At 32.9% G+C, this 25527-nt stretch overlaps 4 protein-coding genes across 6 annotated transcripts; 2 read left to right on the top strand and 2 right to left on the bottom strand.

Moving 5' to 3' along the window:
• Window positions 1-948: 948 nt before the first annotated feature.
• On the bottom strand, window positions 949-13064 carry LOC130902720 (pre-mRNA 3' end processing protein WDR33). Of its 2 annotated transcripts, XM_057814975.1 has the most exons (12): window positions 12684-13064; window positions 12456-12628; window positions 12126-12395; window positions 11911-12062; window positions 7918-8015; window positions 6783-6909; window positions 6492-6725; window positions 5990-6204; window positions 5734-5931; window positions 5545-5670; window positions 3303-3704; window positions 949-1928 (listed from the first exon to the last, which is right to left on the bottom strand). In XM_057814975.1, the coding sequence occupies exons 1-12, from the start codon at window positions 12751-12753 to the stop codon at window positions 1351-1353; spliced, it is 2643 nt and encodes an 880-aa protein (XP_057670958.1). In that variant the 5' UTR covers window positions 12754-13064; the 3' UTR covers window positions 949-1350. The 2 variants fall into 2 exon arrangements, with proteins under 2 accessions (XP_057670958.1, XP_057670957.1); XM_057814974.1 differs by having other exon boundaries at window positions 5545-5931; window positions 12684-13053.
• On the top strand, window positions 8442-18573 carry LOC130902722 (T-complex protein 1 subunit epsilon). The gene is made up of 9 exons (XM_057814976.1): window positions 8442-8673; window positions 14014-14298; window positions 14421-14511; window positions 14573-14683; window positions 14740-15296; window positions 15352-15459; window positions 15514-15783; window positions 15845-16036; window positions 16572-18573. The coding sequence occupies exons 2-9, from the start codon at window positions 14191-14193 to the stop codon at window positions 16755-16757; spliced, it is 1623 nt and encodes a 540-aa protein (XP_057670959.1). The 5' UTR covers window positions 8442-8673; window positions 14014-14190; the 3' UTR covers window positions 16758-18573.
• Window positions 18338-22566, bottom strand: LOC130902719 (histone deacetylase complex subunit SAP130-A). 2 transcript variants are annotated; one of them, XM_057814972.1, is made up of 11 exons: window positions 22028-22566; window positions 21676-21902; window positions 21093-21332; window positions 20848-21036; window positions 20376-20796; window positions 20140-20310; window positions 19570-20085; window positions 19357-19510; window positions 18962-19304; window positions 18777-18893; window positions 18338-18719 (listed from the first exon to the last, which is right to left on the bottom strand). In XM_057814972.1, exons 1-11 carry the CDS (start codon window positions 22260-22262, stop codon window positions 18570-18572), a joined length of 2763 nt encoding a protein of 920 aa, XP_057670955.1. In that variant the 5' UTR covers window positions 22263-22566; the 3' UTR covers window positions 18338-18569. The 2 variants fall into 2 exon arrangements, with proteins under 2 accessions (XP_057670955.1, XP_057670956.1); XM_057814973.1 differs by having other exon boundaries at window positions 20388-20796; window positions 22028-22562.
• Window positions 22567-22834: 268 nt separating this feature from the next.
• LOC130902718 (FACT complex subunit Ssrp1) lies at window positions 22835-25372 on the top strand. Its single transcript, XM_057814971.1, has 2 exons — window positions 22835-24016; window positions 24080-25372. The coding sequence occupies exons 1-2, from the start codon at window positions 23023-23025 to the stop codon at window positions 25291-25293; spliced, it is 2208 nt and encodes a 735-aa protein (XP_057670954.1). The 5' UTR covers window positions 22835-23022; the 3' UTR covers window positions 25294-25372.
• Window positions 25373-25527: the final 155 nt, after the last annotated feature.

The raw sequence follows: 25527 nt of genomic DNA, 5'->3' as shown, positions 1-25527 counted from the left end.
CTTATGATAATCGGGAGAGATGAAATTTTGGTAAATGATACAGGGCGAATCAAAATTGTTGTGGTAATCGGAAGATATTGTGAAATGAGATGAAATTTCGGTTAATGATACAGAGTGAAACAAAATTGTCTTTATATTGGGAGACATAGCTAAGTCAGATGAAATTTATTGATACAGGTTGAGTCTAAATTCTTATGATAATCGGGAGAGATGAAATTTTGGTAAATGATACAGGGTGAATCAAAATTGTTGTGGTAATCGGAAGATATTGTAAAATGAGATGAAATTTCGGTTAATGATACAGAGTGAAACAAAATTGTCTATATGGGGAGACATAGAAAAGTGAGATGAAATTTATTGATGTGGATTATTGATACAGGGTGAGTCTAAATTATTATGATAATCGGGAGATGAAATTTTGGTAAATGGTACAGGGTGAGTCTAAATTCTTATGATAATCGGGAGAGATAAAATTTTGGTAAATGATACAAAGTGAAATAAAATTTTCTTTATATTGGGAGACATAGAAAAGTGAGATGAAATTTATTGATCTGGATTATTGATACAGGGTGAGTCTAAATTATTATGATAATTGGGAAAGATGAAATTTTGGTAAATGATACAGGGCAAATCAAAATTATCGTAATATTAGGGAGACATTTAAAATTTATTGATGGGTATTATTGATACAGGGTGAATCAAAATTGTAGTTATATTCGAGAGATATGAAAGAGTGGGGTGAAATTTATGGGTTAAGTGGATTGAATGTTCAATTATTGATACAGGGTGAGTCAAAATTGTTGTGATATGGATAATTGAGGGTATTTGGTAAGAAATTGGACTTTTCATTAAAATTTATGAAGAATTGTGAAATATATGAAAAAAACGAGGGTGATATTTTTTTCGGAGTAGAATTTCACGGTTATTAGATTAAATAAAACAAAAAAATCATCGATTTTCACTTTATTTTACAAAAAAAAAAGAAGTACAATCTATACGCATCGATTTAAATATACAGGGTGTTCCAGAGCAAATACGCGGTTCCACCGGCACTTTTCCCGTTCACATCGATTCGACGCTAAATGAATAAAAACGAAAAAAAAGGGTTTTTATCACAAATCGGTCAAAAGAACATCACTTCGATCAGCAATTAAAAAAAATTAACGTAAATTAGCTTAGAATTAGCGTCGATTTCACATACGTCTAATAAATGTGACAAGTGACAATTATGACAGTTGAGATAGGACGGAGTGAAAAAAAAATTTCATGATTTCGGTGATTTTATCTGTAAACTAAGCTCAAAATAGATTAACTTTTTTAATTACCGATAAATTCCATATTTTCGAAACGTTAATTGTATCGTCCACCTCTAGTATTTCCGCCGAGGTTCCTGATACCGCCGCGCGGTCCCCTCGAACCTCTTCTCTTGCCTCTAATTATCCCCCCGCCTCTTCTGCTACCCCTGATTTTCCCGCCCCTTCCGCCTCTGTTGTCTCTCCGACCGCCCCTTCTGTTGAAACCGGGCGCGCTTTGCCAATTGTCTTCTTCTTGTTCGTTCCATCTGTCTCCTTCCGCGTCGTTCCAATTGTCCTCGCTGCGATTTTCCCAGTTGTCGTCGAAGGATTCTTCGTCGTTCCAATCGGCGCCGTCGTAGGTCCTGGGGGCGTCGTTCGGGGCGAAGTTCCTCGGATCGTCGAAATTTCTGAAATCGTTGTTTCTGAAGTTCGAATTGAACGGCGGTTTAGTTCGGGGACCCCCTAGAGGGGATCTGGTGCGCGAACTGTTTAATGGCGATCGAATCCGGGGGCCTCCCAACGGAGATCTGGGTCTGTGACCGCCAGGTGGCGATCTGGGGCGGAAGGGGGATCTGGGACGGGGACCGCCATGTCGGAAATCTCTTCCGAAGTTGCCGTTTCGTTGCCAATTTCCTGGAAAGAAATGAAAAATTGCATACGTCGTTTTCGAATATCGAATTTTTATCAAAAAAATTTTATTATTCATAAAAAATGTTTCGAATATTCTCATTTTGAGATCACTTTTAAAATTTTATTAAACAACTTTATATTTAATACTTATTTCGTTTAAAACATTTATTTCAGAATAAATACGAAATAAAGTAAGACTCGACAACACCGCATATGATCATTAATATCTCACGTTTGAAGTTTTTGTTTCCCGCTAATTTTTTTTTCGTTCCATCGTTACTGTTATTGTAAGTAACAGCGTTGCCAAGTTAAATTCTTATAATTAGTTATTCCAAAAAACGTCAAATAATAAGTTTATTACTTTTTTATTAATAGCACTTATATAAATTATTTATTTCCGATTATCTTTGGATTAAATTGATACCCGACAACATCGCAATTAGTTAAATTCATTTATCGACAGTTGGCACAATCGATATCCGGTATATTTGATTCGAATTTTGTATTTCCCGCCAATTTTATCACGAATTATAAGGAACTGTCATTATTATTATTATTATTGCGAGTTCCGGCGTTGCCGAGTTTTCATATTTAATATTTATGACACTTTTGAATATTCATTTCGAAAAAATTTCAAATTTAAAATAATTATTTCACCGATATTTTTTATAATTAAACAATTTTTGAAGTAATTAATTTATTCTATACAAATTATTTCCACTGTATATAAAACTTTCATTGGAAATATTAATTTCCTATTATCTCTATAATAAAATAAATCTCGACAACATCGCAATTAGTTTAATTCATTTATCGACAGTTGGCGCAATTGATCACCGGTAACTTCAATTTGAATTTCGTATTTCCCGCTAATTTTATCTCAACTGATTACTTGACTCTGACAATAACTTACAACGTTGCCAAACTAATTTATTTAAAATATATCTCAAGAAAAAGTGTTCGTTAACCTGTTCAATAGTAAAAATACGTTTTTTCATCGATTTTATACGGGGTGAGACGAAATATGAATACAGGGTATGTCGAAATATGATTACAGGGGGTGACGAAAAATAAATACAAGGTGAGACGAAGTATGAATACAGGGTGAGACGAAATATGAATACAGGGAGAGACGAAATATGAATACAGGGTGTGACGAAATATGAATACAGGGTGAGACGAAATGTGAATACAGGTTGGAAAAAAATTACGTAAATTAAGACATAATTATAAAAATGGTAACTAAACATGAGAATATATACAGGATGTACCATTTTACACCCAATTTTTCCTATTTAATGATAATTAGAATAATTTAATCAACAAATACGTAATATGAAAATAATTATTGATTTGAAAATGATTTTTTTTTCTTACCTGTATTCGAGGGACCGTCGTCGTAGAAATTATCCGAAAAACTGTTATCGTCTCGTCCGAACGGCGCGTTCCTGAAATCTTCGTCTTCGTTCCGGAACCGGAAATCTTCATCGAGCTGTCGATTCCTCATATCGAAATCCCTTCGACCCGACGAGGAATTCCTGAAATCCGTATCGTTTCTGAAATCGATATCGCCCATATTGTTCCTCGTGTCGTTATCCGCTATGTTCGTCGGCGGATTCGATTCTTCTTCTTTTTTCGTATCGCCGTCGTAATCGTCGTTCAGATACGCTTCGTCGATGATCGGCATGACGTCGTGAAGTTCTTCGATTTCGCCGGAATCGATGAATTTTTGAAGGGCGTCCGGACCCTCGGAAATCGCTTGTTCCAATTTGGAACCGGCTAAAAATGGAAAAAAAATGACAGATCGACATGGAAAACGGCTTTAGGATACGTTGGGATATTTGGAAATGAATACGGCATCTGGAAAACAGCCTAGAACTGATTGGGATCGACGGAAAACATACCCGGAACTGATTGGGATCGATGGAAATTAGTTGGGACTAAAGAAAATGAGGTGGAACTCATTGGGATCGATTGAAAGCGCATAGAATCGGTTGAGGTCACAGAAAATTACCGAGGAAAGGAGTGCAGAATTGATTGGATCGCAGAAACTGAGACAAAAGCGTCAGTATCAAAGAAAAATTTGTTGGGATCGAGGAAAAATGGTCCAAGTTCTAGAAATGACCGTAGAATTTGTTGAAATCGAAAGAATTGGCCGTAGAATTCGTTGGGATCGTTGGAAATTAGGCCACTATCCGGAAATTGACCGCAGAATTTGTTGAAATCGAAACAATTGACCGTAGAATTTGTTGGGATCAATGGAAAATAATCGTATTTCCAGAAATTAACCGTAGAATTTGTTAAAATTAAAAGAATTGACCGTAGAATTAGTTGAAATCGAAAGAATTGGCCGTAGAATTCGTTGGGATCGATGGAAATTAGGCCAATATCCGGAAATTGACCGTAGAATTTGTTGAAATCGGAAGAATTGACCGTAGAATTTGTTGGGATCAATGGAAAATAATCGTATTTCCAGAAATTAACCGTAGAATTTGTTAAAATCGGAAGAATTGACCGTAGAATTTGTTAAAATTAAAAGAATTGACCGTAGAATTAGTTGAAATCGAAAGAATTCACCGTAGAATTTGTTAAGATCGATGGAAAATGATTGAATTTCTGGAAATTAACCGTAGAATTTGTTGAAATCGACAGAATTGACTGTAGAATTTGTTGGGATCAATGGAAAATAATCGTATTTCCAGAAATTAACCGTAGAATTTGTTAAAATCGGAAGAATTGACCGTAGAATTTGTTAAAATTAAAAGAATTGACCGTAGAATTAGTTGAAATCGAAAGAATTCACCGTAGAATTTGTTAAGATCGATGGAAAATGATTGAATTTCTGGAAATTAACCGTAGAATTTGTTGAAATCGACAGAATTGACTGTAGAATTTGTTGGGATCAATGGAAAATAATCGTATTTCCAGAAATTAACCGTAGAATTTGTTAAAATCGGAAGAATTGACCGTAGAATTTGTTAAAATTAAAAGAATTGACCGTAGAATTAGTTGAAATCGAAAGAATTCACCGTAGAATTTGTTAAGATCGATGGAAAATGATTGAATTTCTGGAAATTAACCGTAGAATTTGTTGAAATCGACAGAATTGACCGTAGAATTTGTTGGGATCAATGGAAAATAATCGTATTTCCAGAAATTAACCGTAGAATTTGTTAAAATCGGAAGAATTGACCGTAGAATTTGTTAAAATTAAAAGAATTGACCGTAGAATTAGTTGAAATCGAAAGAATTCACCGAAGAATTTGTTGGGATCGATGGAAATTAGGCCAATATCCAGAAATTAACCGTAGAATTTGTTAAACTCGGAAGAATTGACCGTAGAATTTGTTGAAATCAAAAGAATTGACCGTAGAATTTGTATGTTTCGATAGAAATTTGTCCAATTTCCGGAAATTAACCGTAGAATTTCTCGAAATCGAAAGAATTAACCGTAAAATTTGTTGGGATCGTTGAAAAATGATCGATTTTCTGAAAATAACCTTAGAATTTGTTGGGATCGATGGAAATCTGGAATATTCACGGATTAAAGTGGATTCGAAGGAATAATATTGAAATGGACACGTTTCAAACACCACACCTACAGACAGAACCCACTTACGTTCAACCGGTATCAATTTCCCGTATATGATAATGGCGTTAGGAGCTATCTGTTGCAAGGGTACCACTCCCGGCGTATTTTCCACGAGTTGACTGATAACTTCGTTAAGAGCCCCGGTCGGATCATCTGAAAAACAAAAAAAAAACATTTCGAATCGTCGACTATAAAAACCTAAAATCGATTTCTCACCGGTGGTTTCGTTCCATTGGGCTTGGAAATTACGGGGAATCGGCTTACTGAAAGGCACCTTCTTCGGTTTGGGTTTCTCTTCGTTGATAACGCCGTCCAAATCCAAACCGGGTATAGCTTGAGTATCGTCTACCAAAATTGAGGTTATGTCGACTTTATCTTCCGGCCCCATACCCGGTATTATGGAAGTAGGTTCATCTGGAAGAAAAAAAAATCGATCGATATCCACAATCGAGATACTTCCGAGGCGATTTACCTCCCATATCGATATCTTCTAATCCGGCTATTCCCGCAGGAAGTGTATTCAAATTATATTTATCCCTCATCTGATCACCCGGTCGGTTCCTCGTCCAGAATTTGCTGGTGTGATCGTTGGAACCGGAACATAATATATGCCCTAAGGGATGCCACGCTAACGTCCATACTATACTATCGTGAGCTTGTTCTATGGCGCCAACTTCCTTATCCGCTCTAAAAATAATACGATATCCGTAAAACCGATCGATAAATACGAAAAATTACGAAGAAAAATGGTAAAATCTCTTCAAAACTCAAATTTTTTTTTGTTATATGATATTTTCGAAGCTCCCTGTATGATATTTCGTTCACGATACATTATATATGTATTTAACCTAACCTAACTTAACCTAATCTAATCCTAACCTAACTTAACCTAATATATGTTGTAAACATGAATTTAATCGACATTTTTACCATTTTTCTACTACACCCTGTATATATATACGGTAATTTATTACCCGACGTGCCAAAACATGATGGCGCCGTCCGATCCTCCGCTACAGAATAATCCTTCGTGTACAGGATGCCAAGCGACACTGGAAGCTTCCTTTTTATGTCCCCTGAACGTTTGCACTTCCTGGCTAAGGTTACGTAAGTCGAACAATTTCAATAAATGATCCCTAGACGCGGTTATCAACCAATTACCGTTTTCGTTCCATTTCAAATCCATCACCGTAGATTTGTGCGCATGTCTGAATTGAAATAAACGATTTAATCGATTGTATTTGAAACGTTGCAATAGAACTTACAATGTTGCCAGCGATTGACCGGTTTTCGGATCCCATAATTTTATCGGTTGTTGGTTATCTTTGCTACCGGATATGATGAGACCTTTTTGCGGATGCCAATGGACGCATTTGACGTCAGCCCCGTGACCTATAATCGAACATTCGTCAAGAGAAACGAAAAAAAAAATATCGAACAGATTATATTAATTATGTTCGGAAGATGTGGCAACACCGCAGCATGACGCTTTCATAAATATATACAACTCCAACAGATTATCTGGAATCTAAGGATATACGAAAGATGTGGCAACGCCGCTTAATACAAAACTCGTAAATATACGCAACTCGAAAAAATAATCTTAAATTTAATTATGTTCGGAAGATGTGGCAACGTCGCTTAATGACATATTTGTGAATATAAACAACTCGAAAAAATTATTTTAAATTTATTTACGTTCAAAAGATGTGGCAACGCTGCCAAATGACACATTCGTAAATATATACTTCAATAAATCTCAAATTTAATTATTTTCGGAAGATGTGGCAACACCGCTGGATGACACATTCTTAAATATATAAACAACTCCAACAAATAATCTTGAAATTATTTACGTTCAGAAGATGTGGCAACACCGCTGCTTGACATATTCGTAAATATAAACAACTCGAAAAAATTTTCTCAAGATTTAATGATGTTCGGAAGATATGGCAACGCTGCCAAATAACACATTCGTAAATATATACAACTTCAACAAATCTCATATTTAATCATTTTTGGAAGATGTGGCAACACCGCTGTTTGACATATTCGTAAATATAAACAACTCGAAAAAATTATCTCAAGATTTAATGATGTTCGGAAGATGTGACAACGCTGCCAAATAACACATTCGTAAATATATACAACTTCAACAAATCTCATATTTAATTATTTTTGAAAGATGTGGCAACACCGCTTCACGACACATTCGTAAATATAAACAAGTCGAAAAAATTATCTCAAGATTTAATGATGTTCGGAAAATATGGCAACGCCGCTTGATGACACATTAAGAATATATAAAACTCCACATAAACAGTTTGAAATGCAATATTAATATTTGGTATATCCGTATATAAACGATAAAAAAAAATTCCTGAAAAGTTTTTCACTTACCTCGTAGAACCCTTTCTTCTTGATAGCGGAAAAAGTCCCATATACGCAACGTACCGTCATCCGAACACGTAACGAATTTGTTGTCCGATGAGCTGAAGCTAAATACAACAAGATTCACGTAGTACTATTTGTTTTTTACTAAAATTCCAAATGTGTACAACGTTAAAAGTTTCGTAATACCTCGTAGTATAAAATCCTGTATATTGCAATCGATAAATCAGATACGATTTACTAAAGAAGTTACGAACTACCCCGTATATACCTAATCAACGTATTATATTTATAGAAATGTAGCTGATCGATGTTGCCACATTGATATTTTATCTTCCCAATACTTTACGTAATTAAAAAATGAAATTTTCTAATAACTGTTGTACACATTTGGAAATATACAAATATAATTTTGAAAACATTTTGTGTTTAATTTCAAAATAAACTTTTGGACTAATTAATTATTTGTTGAATATTCAAAGTATATTTGATTGATTTTAACCATGTAAATAGTGAATAATTGGCAACAATGATATTTCAAGTTAACCTCGAATAATTAAAAAGTGCGGGACGGACTATACTGTTTACCTTTTGTGATAATTAAATTATTTCTCAGTGAATAGGTGGAATACGAGTTTATTAGTAAATAAAAAACCACATGAAGTTAAATCGGGAAAATATGGTGGCTATATTACATTTAATAATATAGTATTTTATTAAAAAATTGTGTAGCGAAACCATTTCTACATGACGGACGAAAATGACGTGAGTTAGTAGTGTAAGAATTTATTCCATCGGTTTCTAATTTCGTCATCTATTGATCGACAAAAAATGTCCTAGTTTTGAACAGAAAATTACACGGGAAACGTAGTAGTACGTTGTGGACGATCAAAAATATATTTTTTGGGTAATTTTTGATAACCCATGTATATGGAAGATAATAAAACATCTTTTAATAATTTTATTTTTATTCGTATATATTTTTGACAAAATTATTCCACTGTCAACTGTCGAATCCTCAAATGCGATGTTTTTTCCATTATTTTCTGTATGGTATGTTGTTTTTAACCCTTTTAAATTATACAGAACTTTAATTTTATAATTTTTCGCTTGAATTTGGTCCATTCCAAACCAAAATTTTATTTCAAAAGTTCAAGCTATAACACGACATTATTTTTATACACATCGCGGTATATAAATATGGGACATCCTGTATATTATTCTTTGTATCGAGCATACAGCTATGAGGAAAATATTGAAAAATATAAATTTAAGAGCAAAAATAAAAATACTAAAACGAAAATTGTCTGAAGACGACAAATTAGTTATTGAAACCAAGCTCGTAAAGTATAATAGACAACCGGAGAGTGACGTCACGGCTGTCATATTGTTATTGTTCACTTTCCAAAGTATATGAAGTAGTGTGTTCTTTAAAGTTATTTAAAAAGCGTTTAATTGATTTAACTGTTGTATAAGATGGTGCCAGAAGGTTTTCGTGCAAAATGTTTCAAAGAATTACGAAAAAATAACAAAATAATACGATCGTCAACGCAATTAAAAACTTTGTTAGGAAATTGATTCCTGACCTGCGTTAACAATGGCGGTGTGTGACGTCAACACTTCTGTAGTTTATTGGGAGTAGGAAAAACAGTACTTAACCTCAATTAGTCCGATTTCGATCTCAAACTTTAATTAACTTTTGAAAACGTAATTTAATTGTTGAAATATGTATGTGACCCCCTATAGGGCTTTTGTAGACTTAATTGGAGCTTAAAAATCAGTTGTAAGAAGTTATTTAAGGCAAAAAAAGTTTCTTTACAAGAAATTGAGATGATTAAAGTTGTTTGATAAGAAAACACGTTTCGAGACCAAAAAACTGATAAAAGAAAACGAGTTTGTTAGATTAGTTAACATGAAAAAAGTATCTCTTCACTCCGAAAATAGATTACGTAACTAAATATAACCAAAAACAACGAAAATTATCAGAATTATGAACCTAATATTTTGTTAATATACAGAATATCCAATTAATATAAAGAAAACGTGAAACAAATAAGAAATTAACTACGAAATGTGATTTAAAACGGAGGGTGTTGAATGAAGACGGAAAGTAAAGTTATCAAAACCATTTTTCAGTGGGAAAAGTTTGTGAATTCCAAAAACAGATTCCATAATTGAGTATAACCACAAAACTGAAGAAATTTGAGTTGATACCAGAAAAATCATCAGTTTTTGAGATAAAATTATTCATAAACATCACAATTATAAATGTTGCGAGCTGGGATATGTATTACTATAGAAAAAATCAAAAATAAAACTGATTTGATGAAAAAATTTGTTTATGAAAGTTGTTTGACAGGAAAAAAATCACAATTTGACCTAAAAACAAGTTTCATAACCAAGAGGCTTAAAAAATTCGAGAAATTGGGCCCCAAAAAGTCTCTTTGCATTCCAAAAACAGATTTCGTAACAAATATAACTACAAAAACTTGAAAAATTTAAAATATGCGAGAAAAATCATGAATTTATTAATCAAAATATTAAAATTATTACAATTATTGATATTGTGAACTACTGAAAATATTACCTTAGAAAATAAATGATAAAATTTGATTTGAACTTGTTAATCTGTAATTTAACCCCAAATTGAGTTTATTAAAGTAATTTGACAAGAAAAAAAATGCTTTTTAATCCAAAAACATGTTTGATAATTAGATATAACGAAAGAACTGAAGAAAATTGGGTTGGTACAAGAAATTGGGCCCCAAAAAGTCTCTTTCCATTCCAAAAACACATTTCGTAAACAAATATAACCACGAAACTTGAAAAATTCAAATTATGCGAAAAAATCATGAATTTTTGCATTCAAAATATTAAAATCATCACAATTATCAATATTGTGAACTGTTGAAACTATTACTTTAGAAAATGAATGAGAAAATTTGATGTAATATTGTCAATCTGTAAATGAGCCCCAAATTGAGTTTATTAAAGTTGTTTGACAAAAAAAATTGCTTTTTAATCCAAAAACATGTTAATTAATTGGAAATAACGAAAGCACTGAAGAAATTTGAGTTGGTACAAGAAATTGAGCCCCAAAAAATCTCTTTGCATTCCAAAAACAGATTTCATAACTAAAAATGACTACAAAACTTGAAATAACATAAGAAAAATCATGAATTTTTGTATTTAAATTATTAAAAACACCACAATTAACAATATTTCAAACTGACTGATATAAAAAAAATAAAAGTGAAATAACATAAAATGATAAATAGTACCCTAAAGTTATGTAACATGAAGAAAGTCCTGTTATTTAAGTTTCCGTATCCAAAGTTTCTAATAAAAAACTGAAAAATTATATTAAAAGTGGAAGTAAATCACATCTAATTAACATCTCATTAGTGCAAGAACTAAATTATTCAATATACGAAACATTGTATCTCACTTGTAAATTAAAAATAACAAAAAAAACGGCTTTTACATCAAAAATTTCAAAAATCTGTTAATTTCCAATCAAATTAATCAAATATACAAAGCAAGATACAACAGACGATCAAATATTCAAATACCAATTTATTTGCTTGCAAAAAAGCATCACCACAATCCTTTTCTCCATTGCAGATGAAATAAAACAAGGAAATTTTCATTAAAACTCTTTTATTGATCAAAATCTCCCGAATGAGGTTGAAAAATAAAAAACGCGATTCCAAAAATCTCCTCAAACTGCACCAAATCCAAGCCCAATTTAAAGAAATCCCTGGAATCGACTCGATCGCTATACCAAACGAATTTATTCAGGAAAAAAAAAACGTAAAAAAAATTATTACATCACGATATTATCACAGCAAAAGTTAATCACAAAGATTCTATCACGATTCTATTTTCTTTCAAATATTTGCACTAATGTTAAGGAGAAGGAGGGATTTTCGTTTATTAATAAACCAACCATTTATAAAAATGTGTACAAATCTTAAAATAACGAAGAGAAGTTGTAGATACCTTATTCCACGTAGGGCTTCTTTGTGCGCTTGAAACATTTTCACGTTGTTCATATTCGACTGCCAATATTTGACGTACCCCGCGTGATCACCGGTTATCATCCAACTGTCGTTGTGGCTCCACACCATCGTTCTCACCGGACTATCGTGCGCCTGTAATTAAACACAAAAAATCATAAATAACGCATGAAAACATCGAAGAATCGACGTTTTCACCTGTAAAATCGTTTCAAAATTGAACGTCAATCCATTCCATAGAGTAAATTCACCAGAACTAGCGCCAGTGACGAGTCTTCTACCTTCCGGAGTCCACGCCATACAAAAAATAGGACATCGCATCTTATTAGTAGCAGTTTTAACAAATCTAGTAGTAACACAATTAATAGGGTTATCGGGATAACTAGGAGGAGGCATTAAATCGGGATAATACATAGGATCAGGTTGAAGGGCTCTTCTATCTCTGCTATCACGTTGCCAAACTCGATTCTATCATCAATATAAATAATTAATAATACCAATTTTATATATTTAATTAATTAATCTTACTTCTAATTCTTTAATAATAGCTGAATTATAATCTACGGTTTTTCTCATAACGGATTTTCTTAAACGTTTCCCATCAAAATCCTCTAAGGTCATATTACCTAAAGGACCCGGTAAAGGTTTATGTAAATTCATAAAAGGGCGAAACTGCGGTCGATTATTATTATTAAATCCACCTATAAATCGTAATAATCACTTTATCGATATTTACGTAAGTTTATCAAAACTTACCCATCATCGGAGGTACGGTTAAATTAGGAGGTGGCATTGCTAGATTCGGGGGTGGTTGTGCAAACTCCATATTTAATATAATTATCAAATAGATAGTCTCTAACAAAAATTACCGTCACACTGATATATGTACACACTTAGAAACAATATTGTCCGACATTATGATACAAATAAATCATATACAAAAAGACATTTAATATAAATAAATTGTTGTTAAATTTGCTTTTTTTTATTATAATATTTATTAAGTACAACGCAGTATTTAAAAAACTTTAACGGAAACAATATATTCACGTTTTGCATGGGAAACTACAAAATGGACGCTTATACTGAAAAAGAAACGTCAGAAATATAGAAAATTACTGTCAAAACGCAGTTTTATCAACCATCAAAACTAAAGTGTCGAGTTGCTTTCAATCATAGAACTTCTCATAAACTATGATCGGATTAATCTGATCATGATCTGAATAAGAAACTAACTAATCGAGCCGTAGTAGATAATTTCTTTGATATTTTTCTGGTAGTACAAATAAAGAAAAACCCAACCATTTACGATTATTCTATGAAATCATTCATTATTCTGCCAGTATCTTTCCCATCTGGTAAACCAATTGGTAAATACGATCAGCTGGCGAGTATTTGTCTATGGTTTGTTACATCTTAAAAATTATTTATTCCCCTTAAATGGCTGACTAAGATTACTAAGCTGCGATTTTTATACTTTTCGATATTTTAAGTTAAAAATTGTTGAAATAGTATAAAATCCGTGTGAGTGGATATATCGTTGATAACTAATTATTACATCTAGAATATATAACACAACTAAATAAATATCATAGGAGAATTAACTCATGAAAAACGTAATAAAAATTAAAAATTCTTGTAGATTATGTTTTAAATTTGAAATTTACACCGAAAATTGAAAGTTCCGTTCGGAAACTTTGATTAAAGTCTTCTTCCGTAATCAGATTATGATCTATCTGATTCAGGATTAGGAACCTATTGGTTAGAAATTTTGGCGCGAATTTTCATCCGAATATTTTCAATAATTCATTCAATTGAATTTTCAATATATTTTTTTAATTGGTTTGGTTATTTCGAATTGAGATATCAGCTGTGGAAATTAAAATAACTATGTATTATGATGAGTTGAAATTCTGTTAAAGCTTTATGCGTAATGCGAATTACTTCTTGTTATAAGAAAGTGGTTAAAGACTACGAGGATTTTTGAAAATCGAAAAATGCAAGAAGAATACTATAATTTAATAACATAAAAACGTTTATATGGTATATACAAAATAATTTCGTTGGAAATTTATATTTTTTCTAGTTGCACGGAACACCGTTTTTATTATAGTAACTTTGACGTAAAAACTTGACAGCTTGTGGCTAACTTCAGATCTTTAGTCATCTGTCAATTTCACGGGATTTGATAGATTTAATGAAAAATAAAATTATAAAAAATCTCTACCATCTCAATATCATTTGTTAAATAAATTTAACAAAAATGACTTCATTCCCGGGAAGTATCGCTTTCGATGAATATGGTCGACCGTTTATAATTCTCAGAGATCAAGACAAACAAAAACGATTAACCGGAATAGATGCGCTTAAGGTTGGTTATGTTTTGATTTGTGACAACTGTTATAATTTTCCCAAAAATTCCTATTAAACACTCGAAATAATTATTTATTTTGTACATATTATGAAATATGAGATAATTAAATTTGTTTTCAGTCGCATATTTTGGCAGCGAGACAAATTGCACATACAGTTAGCACATCTTTAGGACCCAAAGGCTTAGATAAAATGATGGTATCTCCTGACGGTATTTACATATTTAACGTATTATTTTATGTAATTTTAGTATTTTTTTTTTCAATTTGTAGGAGATGTAACTGTGACGAACGATGGTGCTACTATTTTAAAAATGATGGATGTAGAAAACGAAGTCGCTAAACTCTTAGTGCAGTTGTCTCAATCACAAGACGATGAAATCGGTAATTATTAATTTTTATTATTTATATTTTCTAAATTATAATTTGACTTATTTCAGGTGATGGTACTACTGGAGTAGTAGTTTTAGCAGGAGCCCTATTAGAACAAGCTGGATCTCTACTTGATAAAGGGATTCATCCTATTAGAATCGCCGATGGTTTCGAATTAGCTTGCCAAACTGCAGTGAACCATTTAGAAAAAATAGCCGAGCTGTTTCCTGTGTCTGCAGAAAATACAGAACCGTTAATAAAAGTAGCAATGACTACTTTAGGATCTAAAATTATTAACAAGTGTCACAGACAGATGGCGGAAATAGCTGTAAATGCAGTTTTAGCTGTAGCAGATTTACAACAGAAGGATGTAAATTTTGAGCTCATTAAAGTTGAAGGAAAAGTCGGTGGAAAGCTGGAAGATACGACTTTAGTTAAAGGGGTTGTTATAGATAAAACGATGTCGCATCCACAGATGCCTAAAGAATTGAAAAATGTGAAATTAGCTATTCTTACTTGTCCATTTGAACCCCCAAAACCAAAGACTAAACATAAGTTGGATGTATCCAGCGTTGATGATTACAAAGAATTAAGACAATATGAACAGGAGAAATTCAAAGAAATCGTTAGTAATATTGATAAAAATAATGATTTAATAATGATTTTTTAATATTTTGTAGGTCAGTTTAGTGAAAAAAGCCGGAGCTACATTAGCAATTTGTCAATGGGGATTCGACGACGAAGCTAACCATTTATTGTTACAACAAGAATTACCAGCAGTTAGATGGGTGAGTATCTAATTTTCCCCCCTGTTTCTTCATGTTTATATAAATCTTTAATAGGTTGGAGGTCCGGAAATTGAATTGATAGCTATAGCTACTGGAGGTAGAATAGTACCTCGTTTTGAAGAACTCAGCCCTGAAAAACTCGGTAGCGCCGGTTTAGTAAGGGAAATCTCATTCGGTACCACCAAAGACAGGATGTTGGTAATTGAAGAATGCTCGAATTCGCGCGCAGTCACTATTCTAGTTAGAGGTGGTAATCAAATGTTGGTGGCAGAAGCTAAAAGAAGCCTTCATGACGCTTTGTGCATTGTCAGAAGTTTAGTCCAGGTATTAAATCATTTTATATATTTTGATATGGTTATTTTTTATTGTTTTGAAATGTTTTTAGGAACCGAGAGTGGTTTACGGAGGAGGAGCAGCCGAAATAGCTTGTAGTCTAGCGGTAGCTGCTCAGGCGGATCAACTGGCGTCTTTGGAACAGTACGCCTACAGAGCTTTTGCTGAGGCTTTGGAAAGTATTCCTTTAGCTTTAGCCGAAAATAGTGGTTTGTCTGCTATTCATACCCTGGGAGAATTGAAAGTAAGATAAAAAAAGCTTCATTTATTATTATTTTAATGTATTTTATCAATTCTTGAGGCTTTTCAGGATTTAAGTTGATAATCTAGTGAACAAATTTATTAAGTTCATTTGAACTACCGTTATTCTCAATTATAATAATTTTGTACCATAAATTTAGATTTTATTAATTATCTGATGCATTTTTACTTTAAAAAGTTCATTTGAACTACTAGTAACAGAATCTGTACAATATCTTCGTTCGCTGAATTTGTTTTTACTAAAAATCTGTTGGATTTTTGTATTAACGGTCTATTTGAACTACTAGTGCTTTAAATCGTTTTATTCCTCGTCTAAATTGACCTATTGTATGACTAACTCATTTGAACTACCAGTATCTATTTCCGTATTATAACCTGTTTACTATTTTGCTGATATATTGTATTAAGAGTACATTTGAACTGCTAATACTTAAAACTGATATATTTTTTAGGTAAAACAATCTATTATATAATTTGTATATGAGAAGTTCATTTGAACTACTTGTGTTTTTTTGTAGGCTAAACAATCAGCTACAAACGATCCTGCCCTTGGTGTAGATTGTATGAATACAGGTAATTTGAATATGAGAGAACAACACGTGATCGAATCTTTGAGATCTAAGAGACAACAGTTCTTGTTAGCTACCCAATTGGTCAAAATGATATTGAAGATTGATGATATACGTCAACCGACTTCTGGTTAATTTTTTTTTTGTTTTTAATTCTCACTAATGTTCATTTGTATCGCTTTTTGATCTGTAATTTGCAATTACTGATAGTATTAATAATAATTTATAAAAATTTGTGTTTTATTTGTATCTACGAAATATTTTTCCAACGATAGAGGAAGTAGCGGTTTCTTGAGGGTACAAATGAACTACTATTTGTGTTTTTAGGCTAGCAAAAATGTTAATGGAAGTTGCAGAAACTGAATTAGTGGATCTCATTTGGGGTATTTTTTATATTACAGAGTGCAACTAATTAAGTATGTTATCATATCCTTTTTTGAAATAAAAAATTAGTAACCGTTGACTTGTTTAAGTGGATTAAAGGACAAAAATCCTTTTTTTTGTATTTCAGCTTGATGTTTGTGGATTAAAATCTATAATTAGAGAAAGTTTATTTTGATAAAACTATTTTTTTCAGTGTAGAGGTAACTAGAAATAAATAAAAATGTTGAATTTATTTATTTTGACATTACCAAATATTTGTTTGTTTTGAAACCATTGTATCTGATTTTTGTACAAATTTTTGATTCGGTACTAAAAATATGAATTTTTGATAAAAAACAGTCCGATAGAAAAATGTTATGTACATCTTTTTGTAATAAAGAAAAATTCTCAAGTTTTCTTATAAATGTTTGATGTTGGATTCTTACAACTCTGCGTATATTTCAGTAGTTCATTTGTAACTTTCCTCATTTTAAACGATTACAGCTGAAAATTTTTCTCTTATAATGTATATTGTCCTTTTGAGAGCCTCTATTTTCCATTTTTATCACTTTATCTTCCAATTTCTCTTTCTCTGCGATTATTGAAATTGTAAGTTTGTTAATGGATTTCTACAACTCAAAGTATATTTAAACACCGTAACTTTCTGTTTGTCCTATTTATCTTTTGTTGTTGATGGGTCTATTTTAGTAGTTCATTTGTACTTCACTGCAATTATCCTCAATTTACCAGATTTCCAATCAAATTTTTTTGAAAATTGATCTTTTCTTTCAAATTGTGAGGTTAGGAGTTGTTATGTACCTTATTTATCTATTATTGTAGTTCATTTGTACTTCGCCATAATGACCTACTTGTTTTTAGATTACTTAATATTTTTTTTAAACCACTGCAATTCAGTCTTCTTATTAGATTTCTCAAAAAATTATCATGGAAACTGATCTGTAGTTCTACTTCTACTGTTATATTTTCCAGTTTGTTCAATTTATTTTTTTAATTTGACAAATTTGTATATTTTGGAGTTGTTGATGAATCTGATTAATCCTGCATAAATTTCAGTAGTTCATTTGTACCTTTTCCTACATTTACCATTCTTATCCTGAAATTAGACTTTTGTTTGTACTTATAACTCTAAAACCATCTCTATTGACTTCATATTGTTAATCTAGAGCCTCTATTTCTCATTTTAACTATTATATCCTTCAGTTTGTCATTATTTGATTCCAATTTATAGGAATCAAAGTTGTTATTAATCCTGCATATATTGCAGTAGTTCATTTGTACCTTTTCATATATTTTCCACTAAATTTTAACCAATTAATATTTAAATGAAAATAATATCTAAAAAATACTTTATTATATGAATATCTCTTTCAAATTTCATTATATGATACAATTAAACAAACTATTAAACTTGTCCTTCTTTCTTCCTTCCTTATATTCTTCCTTGGGAAATAAACAAACTTTATACACATTTTTCCATATAAAAACACGTTATATAAAAAAATACATTGAAACTTAATGTTTATATATATATAAAAAAAAACAGAATTACACAACGGGAAATCTTCAAGACTTTTCCCTTTTTTTAAAATTACGTTTACTGGCACATCTATTGATAATATCAGTCACGTGAACTTTGTGATCAAATATTTTCATAATGGAGGTTTTCGCTTCCACCATACCGTCATTTATAATTTTAATTCTCTGCAAATTACCCTAAAAAATAAAAAAAAAATCGTTCACCAAATCTCCAACTCGATCGATCAAACTAACCTTAATCAATTCGTTGATTCTATTTATTTCTTTATTAAATTGTTTACACCCTTCTTCGGATTCCGTACACTTGAGCAATTCGGTCAATTGATTATAGACGGTTTGTTCTTGATCGGCCTAAAACATAAAACATTCGTAGGACAAACAACATAATCGATCAAAAAAAATATTAACGAACATCTTACCAGATCTTCCATTTGCGTGGATAAATGGTGTATTTTCCATCCGTTCACTTTATCCTGCACCCTGTACTGATTAGCCAGATCCATAATGGTAGGTCTCCTTTCGTCTTTTGGTTTCACATCTGTGTGTCTCAAATAATGATTATGAGTTGCTTTCCAGTTTTGTCTATAACTGTTTAATAAACTAGCCGATGCTGGTTTTCTGACTGTGGTAACTTGTCCGGCTTCTGGGGCGCCATCTTTCGGTTCGTCCGATTGATTTACATCTGAATCTTCATCTTTTTTTATAGGACGGTCCGAAATGAATTCCATATCGTCTTTATTTTCGTCCAAATCGTTTCCGGTACTAAAAAATAATTTTTAAAACACAATAATTTTGTTAAAATTAAATTATTTACAGTTGTTGTTTTCTTGGTTTCTTCCTAGGACTCATTTCCATTGGAGGAGGCTTCGTTTCTTCTTCTTCTTTATTATTTATAATAGCGTGGTTACTGTCGTCGTTTATTTCTGCTAAACCAGGACTAGAAGTAGCAGAAATAGTTGTACTACCACCTATTATAAAAAGAAACAATTATTTGTACACTAAGAAAAAAAATAAATATTTCTTTTACCAGAACTATGTCCGTTCCCTCTGGAATCCGGTCTTGATGGGGGTGAAGCTGGAGGCAGACAATGGGATTGTTGCGAAGACAAATTCGATAAAATCGGTACTAGATTCTTAGCAGCTTTAAGCGGGGAACCTTCGTGGTCTCTTTTCCTCAAAATACTCGGTCTTGGTGACGATGTAATCTTATTAGTCGGATAAATCTGTTCGGTTAACTGTTGACCGGTTTGTTCGGATAATTGAGACTGTTGTATTTGGGAATTTCCACGGTTCTGTTCTAGTACCATAACGGAATTAAAACGCATCTGTTGATTGGACACTATACCGTGCACTTGAGTATTCATCGACGGTCTGATTTGCATATTTTGATTAGAAAAAGTTTGTTGTTGTTGTGTAAAATTCCTGTTCGGCATCGAATAAGCGTTATCATAAAAGTAAGTACCGCTAGTTATTGAGTAAGTAGCTACCGTAGTAGCCGGTACCGTACTGCTGGTTTGTGTAATACAATTACTCGGATTAGGACCTAAAAAAAAAAAAAATTTTCTCCACTACATACAACATAATGAATATAACTCACTAGGGGAAGAATGTCTAGTAGATTGCACAGGAGTATGTATAAATACATTAGTAGGAGCACTACCGCTAACCGGATTATCATTTTGAGGAAAAACTTTAGCGATGGAAATAGCTTGAGAAGGCACCAACGTCGCTTGTCTCTGTTGGGTGACTATAGCAGCTGGAACGCTAACTAAAATTGAAAAAAAAAAAAAAAATAATTTCACAAATTAAATTAACGGTTATTTTAGTACTAACTTGTTCTTGTACCTGTTGAAACAATACTAGGTGTAGTTTTCAACTGCGCGGTTAATTGAATGGTACCTTGAGCCGGTTGAGTTATAACTTTAGGTCCCTGAGTAGATATGGTCGTCCTTGCGGGAGGAGTGTTAGCATTCGCTACTGCTACCAACGAATGTAAATTTAAAGTCGATAATTTCGTCGAACCTATAAAAGTAGCGTTGGTTACGGCCGTGGGGGTAGCAGTCGCCACTGATAATCTTCCGATCGATAGATTTGGTTGCGTTGTAACTATTCTTGGAGCTGTAGATGTTTGAGTAGTTGTAACAGCAGATATTCTACCACCCGAACTTAATACGGTTGCTTGTGGGGTTATTAACCTGGTACCTGATTGTGATACATTTACAGGAACAGTTAGACGGGCTGTAGTAACCTGATTCTGAAAATTAATACCCTAAACAAAATAAATTTCATGATTAAATATACTTACGAGTGGTCTAGGTTGATTCAATCTAGGTGCTGAAGTTGTTGTAGCTACTGTAATTCTTGCTGGAGTAAACTGAGCATTGGAATTAGCACTATAAACTACAGCTTGTGTTCTGGTTGGTAAAACCTGAGCTATAGTAACAGTATTTCCTAATGCTTGGATTCCAGTAGTTCCGGCTTTAAAAGAATGGATCTAAAAGATAAAAATTGCAATTTCATCAAATATAAAACCTCTGTTTTTATCGTTACCTGTCCAGTTTGACCTATGGAAATAGCATTTTGTAATATAGCACCCGGACGAATAGTGGACACACCCTGTGGCTGGGTTCTACTGATTACCGCAGGTTTTCCTGTTACAGTAGCACCTCTGACGGGTGAGCTTAATACCGTTGGGGCACCTTTGATTTGGGAACCAGTCGAACTGTTTGTAAGCCAAGCGGTTCCAGAAGCTGGGCTTGACGAACGTGGCGGACGTACAAATGTATGGGGCTACATAAAAATTAATATTATTGCTTTTTGAAATAATTTGTCTTCATTTCAAGTCTTTTTTCTATGAAAATCAGTTTAATGTAATGTGTGAAAATTGACATTTTGATCTTTATCACAACATAATTTTACACTGACAATTTGTATTAATAAATAAATAACCTACATCAATTTTTACACTTTATTTGAAACTGATTTTTATAGAAAAAAGATCTAAAACCAAGACAAATCATCACGAAAAACATACAAAAAGATCTAAGTAGTAAAAAGTTGAAGAAAAGATATAAAATCGATTTTATTTCATGTTTAAATCACTAAACACCAAAACAAGGTGAAAAAAAATTACCTGACCACCTTGGGCAACAACCATAGGTGTTCTAACTGTAGTGACATTACTTCTGGGGGCGGCTAAGTTTGCCACTACAGCAGGTCCTCTTGGGACGTGATAAGAAGTTCCTATAGTTTGGGAAGGAGCTGAAAGTGTTATCTGTGTAGGTCTAGACAAATTACTGGTAACTTGAGGTTGGGAGGTGTTGCTTGTAATAATACCAGTAATTTGAGGTCTACCAGAATCTAAAACAAGCATTAATAATAATGCTTTATTACCCATTTCATTAAAAAAAGCTATATATTCATAGCAATACGATTCTATAACTAAAATATGCTGTTAAATGCTTCTAAAAAGTATTTTACCTTACCTGTTTTAAGAACTGCTTGTGATACCAAATTTGTGGCGATAATAGTAGGAGTGCTGAGCGTCGAAGGATTCGAGCCAGGTACGCTTTGAGTTAACACTCTCATACCTCGTAACGATTGATTCGTCATTACTATGGGAGTTTTACCTTCCACAGTCCTTACACTTGATATATTTCGAGCTAGATCCAAAGGAACGGCCTTTGGAGAGTCTTTTTCGTCCTCTGTATTTGTACTCATGTTTATAACGAACTAATATTTAAAATGCACACAACATCATGAATAGTATCACATAATCTTAATTTAAGCATCTGTTTTTTTTTAAGAATTAACTTGCACTTTTAAAAACTATAGTTTAAGAGTTAATTAAAATGTATTAGAGACGATATATACTTTTAAAACGAGAAGCGTATTTTATTCATCAATATAAATGCCATAAGTTATTTAATTTAAGGTTTTTGCACTCTACTCAATTCAACTTTAAAATTACCAGTAATGGCGGATGTGATATGAAGGTTATTATATTTGACAACACTGTGCGCATAACCATTGTTGTCGTGTACTCTTGTATATAAAGCTACCTTCAATCTGTTTATTATATATTGAAATTATTGGAAAATTAGAAAAAATTTTCGTTTTAGAAAATATTTATTTTCAAAATATATATGATTTGGTTTTACAATGTAATTTAACGAGGAAAATATCTTCTATCTATCTCTCCGGTGTGCGTTAAACAAGGATAGAAGATCGTCGTTTAATTCGTGAAATAATATACATTTTTATCTTTTGAATATAATCGAGAAATTCTACTTATATTGATGATAAAAAGACTTATTACCATTCAATAATCGTTTCGGTTAATATTTATAATTACCAATATTGATATTGTTTAAAATGTTATTAGTAAAAAAGAAGTAGATAGTGACATATCTTTGTGTGCAAATGGCGGTAAGTGAATGATTATTTTATAAATTTCGTCGCGATTTGAAGTGAAGTGACAATGGAGTTGGAATTTTCCGATATATCCGCGGAAATTAAAGGATGTATGACTGCTGGTAAACTAAAACTCACTGAACAAAATCTTATTTTCAAAAACAGCAAAAGCGGTAAAGTTCAGCAGATCCCTGCCACGGATTTTGATGTGGTTAATTTTCAAAATTTCGCCGGAACGTGGGGTATTAGATTATTTCTTAAAAATGGAACTCTACACCGATTCGTCGGATTTAAGGATTCCGATAAAGATAAAATAGCAAAATTTTTCAGCAAATCGTACAAGATAGAAATGCTGGAAAAAGAACTTAGCACGAAAGGATGGAATTGGGGTACCGCTAAATTCAACGGATCAGTATTAAGTTTCGATGTTGGTTCTAATAGCTCCTTTGAAATACCATTAAACCACGTTTCTCAATGTACTGGAGGTAAAAATGAAATCACCATGGAATTTCACCAAAATGATGACGCCCCAGTAAGTTTGATGGAAATGCGATTTTTTATACCCGCTACCGAAATGGCCGGGGACGTGGATCCCGTCGAAGCATTCCAACAACAAGTGATGAACAAAGCAAGTGTTATCAATATTTCTGGCGACGCTATTGCGATATTTAGAGAAATCCATTGTCTTACGCCGAGGGGTCGATACGACATTAAAATTTTCCAAACTTTCTTTCAACTTCACGGTAAAACTTTCGATTACAAAATCCCCATGACAACCGTATTGAGACTATTCCTTTTACCCCACAAAGATAGCAGGCAAATGTTTTTCGTTGTGAGTTTGGATCCTCCTATAAAACAAGGTCAAACCCGGTATCATTTTTTGGTATTTTTGTTTAATCAAGATGAAACTTCAGTGGAATTACCTTTCACCGATGAAGAGCTTAAAGAGAAGTTTGATGGGAAATTGAAAAAGGAACTTAGCGGACCGACTTTCGAGGTCATGAGTAACATAATGAAACACATCATCAATACGAAATTAACTGGACCTGGAGCGTTTATTGGTGAGATTTATTTAATTATGATTTTTTTTTGAAATCTAGTTTTTATTTTTTGAATTGTTTCAGGACATTCTGGAACTCCGGCTATTAGTTGTTCGTATAAAGCTGCAGCAGGTCTTCTTTATCCTTTGGAAAGGGGCTTTATCTACGTTCATAAACCTCCAATTCATATTAGATTCGAAGAAATCACTTCTGTCAACTTTGCCAGAGGTGGCGGCAACACCAGAACTTTCGATTTCGAAATCGAACTAAAATCAGGTACTGTTCATACTTTCAGCAGCATCGAAAAAGGAGAATACGGAAAATTGTTCGACTTCATTACAAAAAAGAAACTCAACATCAAAAATAGGGGCAAAACCGACAAAACGTCCTACAAAGATGACTTTGGAGATTCGGATGAAGAAGCAGCTCCGGATGCTTATCTGGCAAGAGTCAAAGCAGAAGGACAAGAAAGAGAAGACGACGACGACGACGAAGAAGATGAAAGCACAGATGAAGATTTCAATCCTAATCAAGTTGAGAGCGACGTAGCAGAAGAATACGACAGCAACCACAGCAGTTCCTCCGAAGACGACGATGAAGAAGGCGGCGGAGATGGCGACAAAAAAGAGAAAAAGAAAGAAAAGAAGAAAACGAAAACGGTATCGGAAGCGCCGAGGAAGAAGCGCGAAAAGAAAGAAAAAGGCGACAATAAACCGAAAAGGGCCATAACCGCTTTTATGCTTTGGTTGAACGCGAACAGGGACAAAATAAAAGAAGAAAACAAAGGAATATCTTTCACTGATATAGCTAAGAAAGGCGGGGAATTGTGGAGGGAATTGAAGGATAAATCGGAATGGGAGGAGAAGGCTAAAAAAGATAAGGAAAGATACGAGGCGGAAATGAAAGAATTCAAAGCTTCTGGGGGGGCTACGTCAGGCGAAAGCAAAAAATCTTCAGGGAAAAAAGATAAGAAACCATCGGTGAAACGTTCCGCTTCTCCTAAACTAGCCGAAGGCAAAATCAAAAGTAAAGAATATATCGATGATTCCGATACTAGTGATGATAACGATGATAAACCTGCCAAAAAGAAAGAAGCCGGTAAAAGTAAAAAAGATGATGCCCAAAAGAGTAAAAAGAAGGATGAATCCAGCGACGAGGATAAAGATGATGATGATGATGATGAAGAGGAGGAGGAAAAAATGGATGACTCCAGCGAGGATGAGAAAGATAAAGAATCAGAAAGTGAAGAAGAAAGGGGAAAGAAAAGGAAGAAGGAGAGCGATGATGATACTGATTAGACTTTTTTTTGTATTATCACTCAACGAAAATCAATTTTATGTTATTAAAGTTCTATAATAAATTTTTTGTTTAATATCACTTGAATTAACCTTTTCTTGTACCTACTGAAGTTGCAGAACTTGTTTTTAGTGGTTACTAATCTTAATTTTCTCTAAAGATGACTTACAATAACAGACGAAACGTCGAGTAAATTTCTTCTAAATCTATCTAACATTCAGTCACCGTCAGTAATT

This window comes from Diorhabda carinulata, chromosome X (genome assembly GCF_026250575.1).
Source record: "Diorhabda carinulata isolate Delta chromosome X, icDioCari1.1, whole genome shotgun sequence".
In the NCBI taxonomy this organism is placed as follows: Eukaryota; Metazoa; Arthropoda; class Insecta; order Coleoptera; family Chrysomelidae; genus Diorhabda; species Diorhabda carinulata.
The sequence above is the reverse complement of the archived record's forward strand: the minus strand, read 5'-3'. Positions and strand labels throughout refer to the sequence as shown.

What these genes read in the sequence shown, in the direction of transcription:
- LOC130902720 (XM_057814974.1), bottom strand. Translation starts at nt 12,753, where the DNA reads ATGGAGTTTGCACAACCACCCCCGAATCTAGCAATGCCACCTCCTAAT. An exon ending in AACCGTACCTCCGATGATGG is followed by an intron (nt 12,629 to 12,683) that starts GTAAGTTTTGAT and finishes TACGATTTATAG; the next exon opens with GTGGATTTAATAATAATAAT. An exon ending in AGAAGATATCGATATGGGAG is followed by an intron (nt 5,932 to 5,989) that starts GTAAATCGCCTC and finishes TTTTTCTTCCAG; the next exon opens with ATGAACCTACTTCCATAATA.
- LOC130902722 (XM_057814976.1), top strand. Translation starts at nt 14,191, where the DNA reads ATGACTTCATTCCCGGGAAGTATCGCTTTCGATGAATATGGTCGACCG. An exon ending in AATGATGGTATCTCCTGACG is followed by an intron (nt 14,512 to 14,572) that starts GTATTTACATAT and finishes TTCAATTTGTAG; the next exon opens with GAGATGTAACTGTGACGAAC. An exon ending in AATTACCAGCAGTTAGATGG is followed by an intron (nt 15,460 to 15,513) that starts GTGAGTATCTAA and finishes AATCTTTAATAG; the next exon opens with GTTGGAGGTCCGGAAATTGA.
- LOC130902719 (XM_057814972.1), bottom strand. Translation starts at nt 22,262, where the DNA reads ATGAGTACAAATACAGAGGACGAAAAAGACTCTCCAAAGGCCGTTCCT. An exon ending in TTGTTGCCCAAGGTGGTCAG is followed by an intron (nt 21,333 to 21,675) that starts GTAATTTTTTTT and finishes ATTTTTATGTAG; the next exon opens with CCCCATACATTTGTACGTCC. An exon ending in AAACCAAGAAAACAACAACT is followed by an intron (nt 19,305 to 19,356) that starts GTAAATAATTTA and finishes ATTATTTTTTAG; the next exon opens with TACCGGAAACGATTTGGACG.
- LOC130902718 (XM_057814971.1), top strand. Translation starts at nt 23,023, where the DNA reads ATGGAGTTGGAATTTTCCGATATATCCGCGGAAATTAAAGGATGTATG. An exon ending in TGGACCTGGAGCGTTTATTG is followed by an intron (nt 24,017 to 24,079) that starts GTGAGATTTATT and finishes GAATTGTTTCAG; the next exon opens with GACATTCTGGAACTCCGGCT.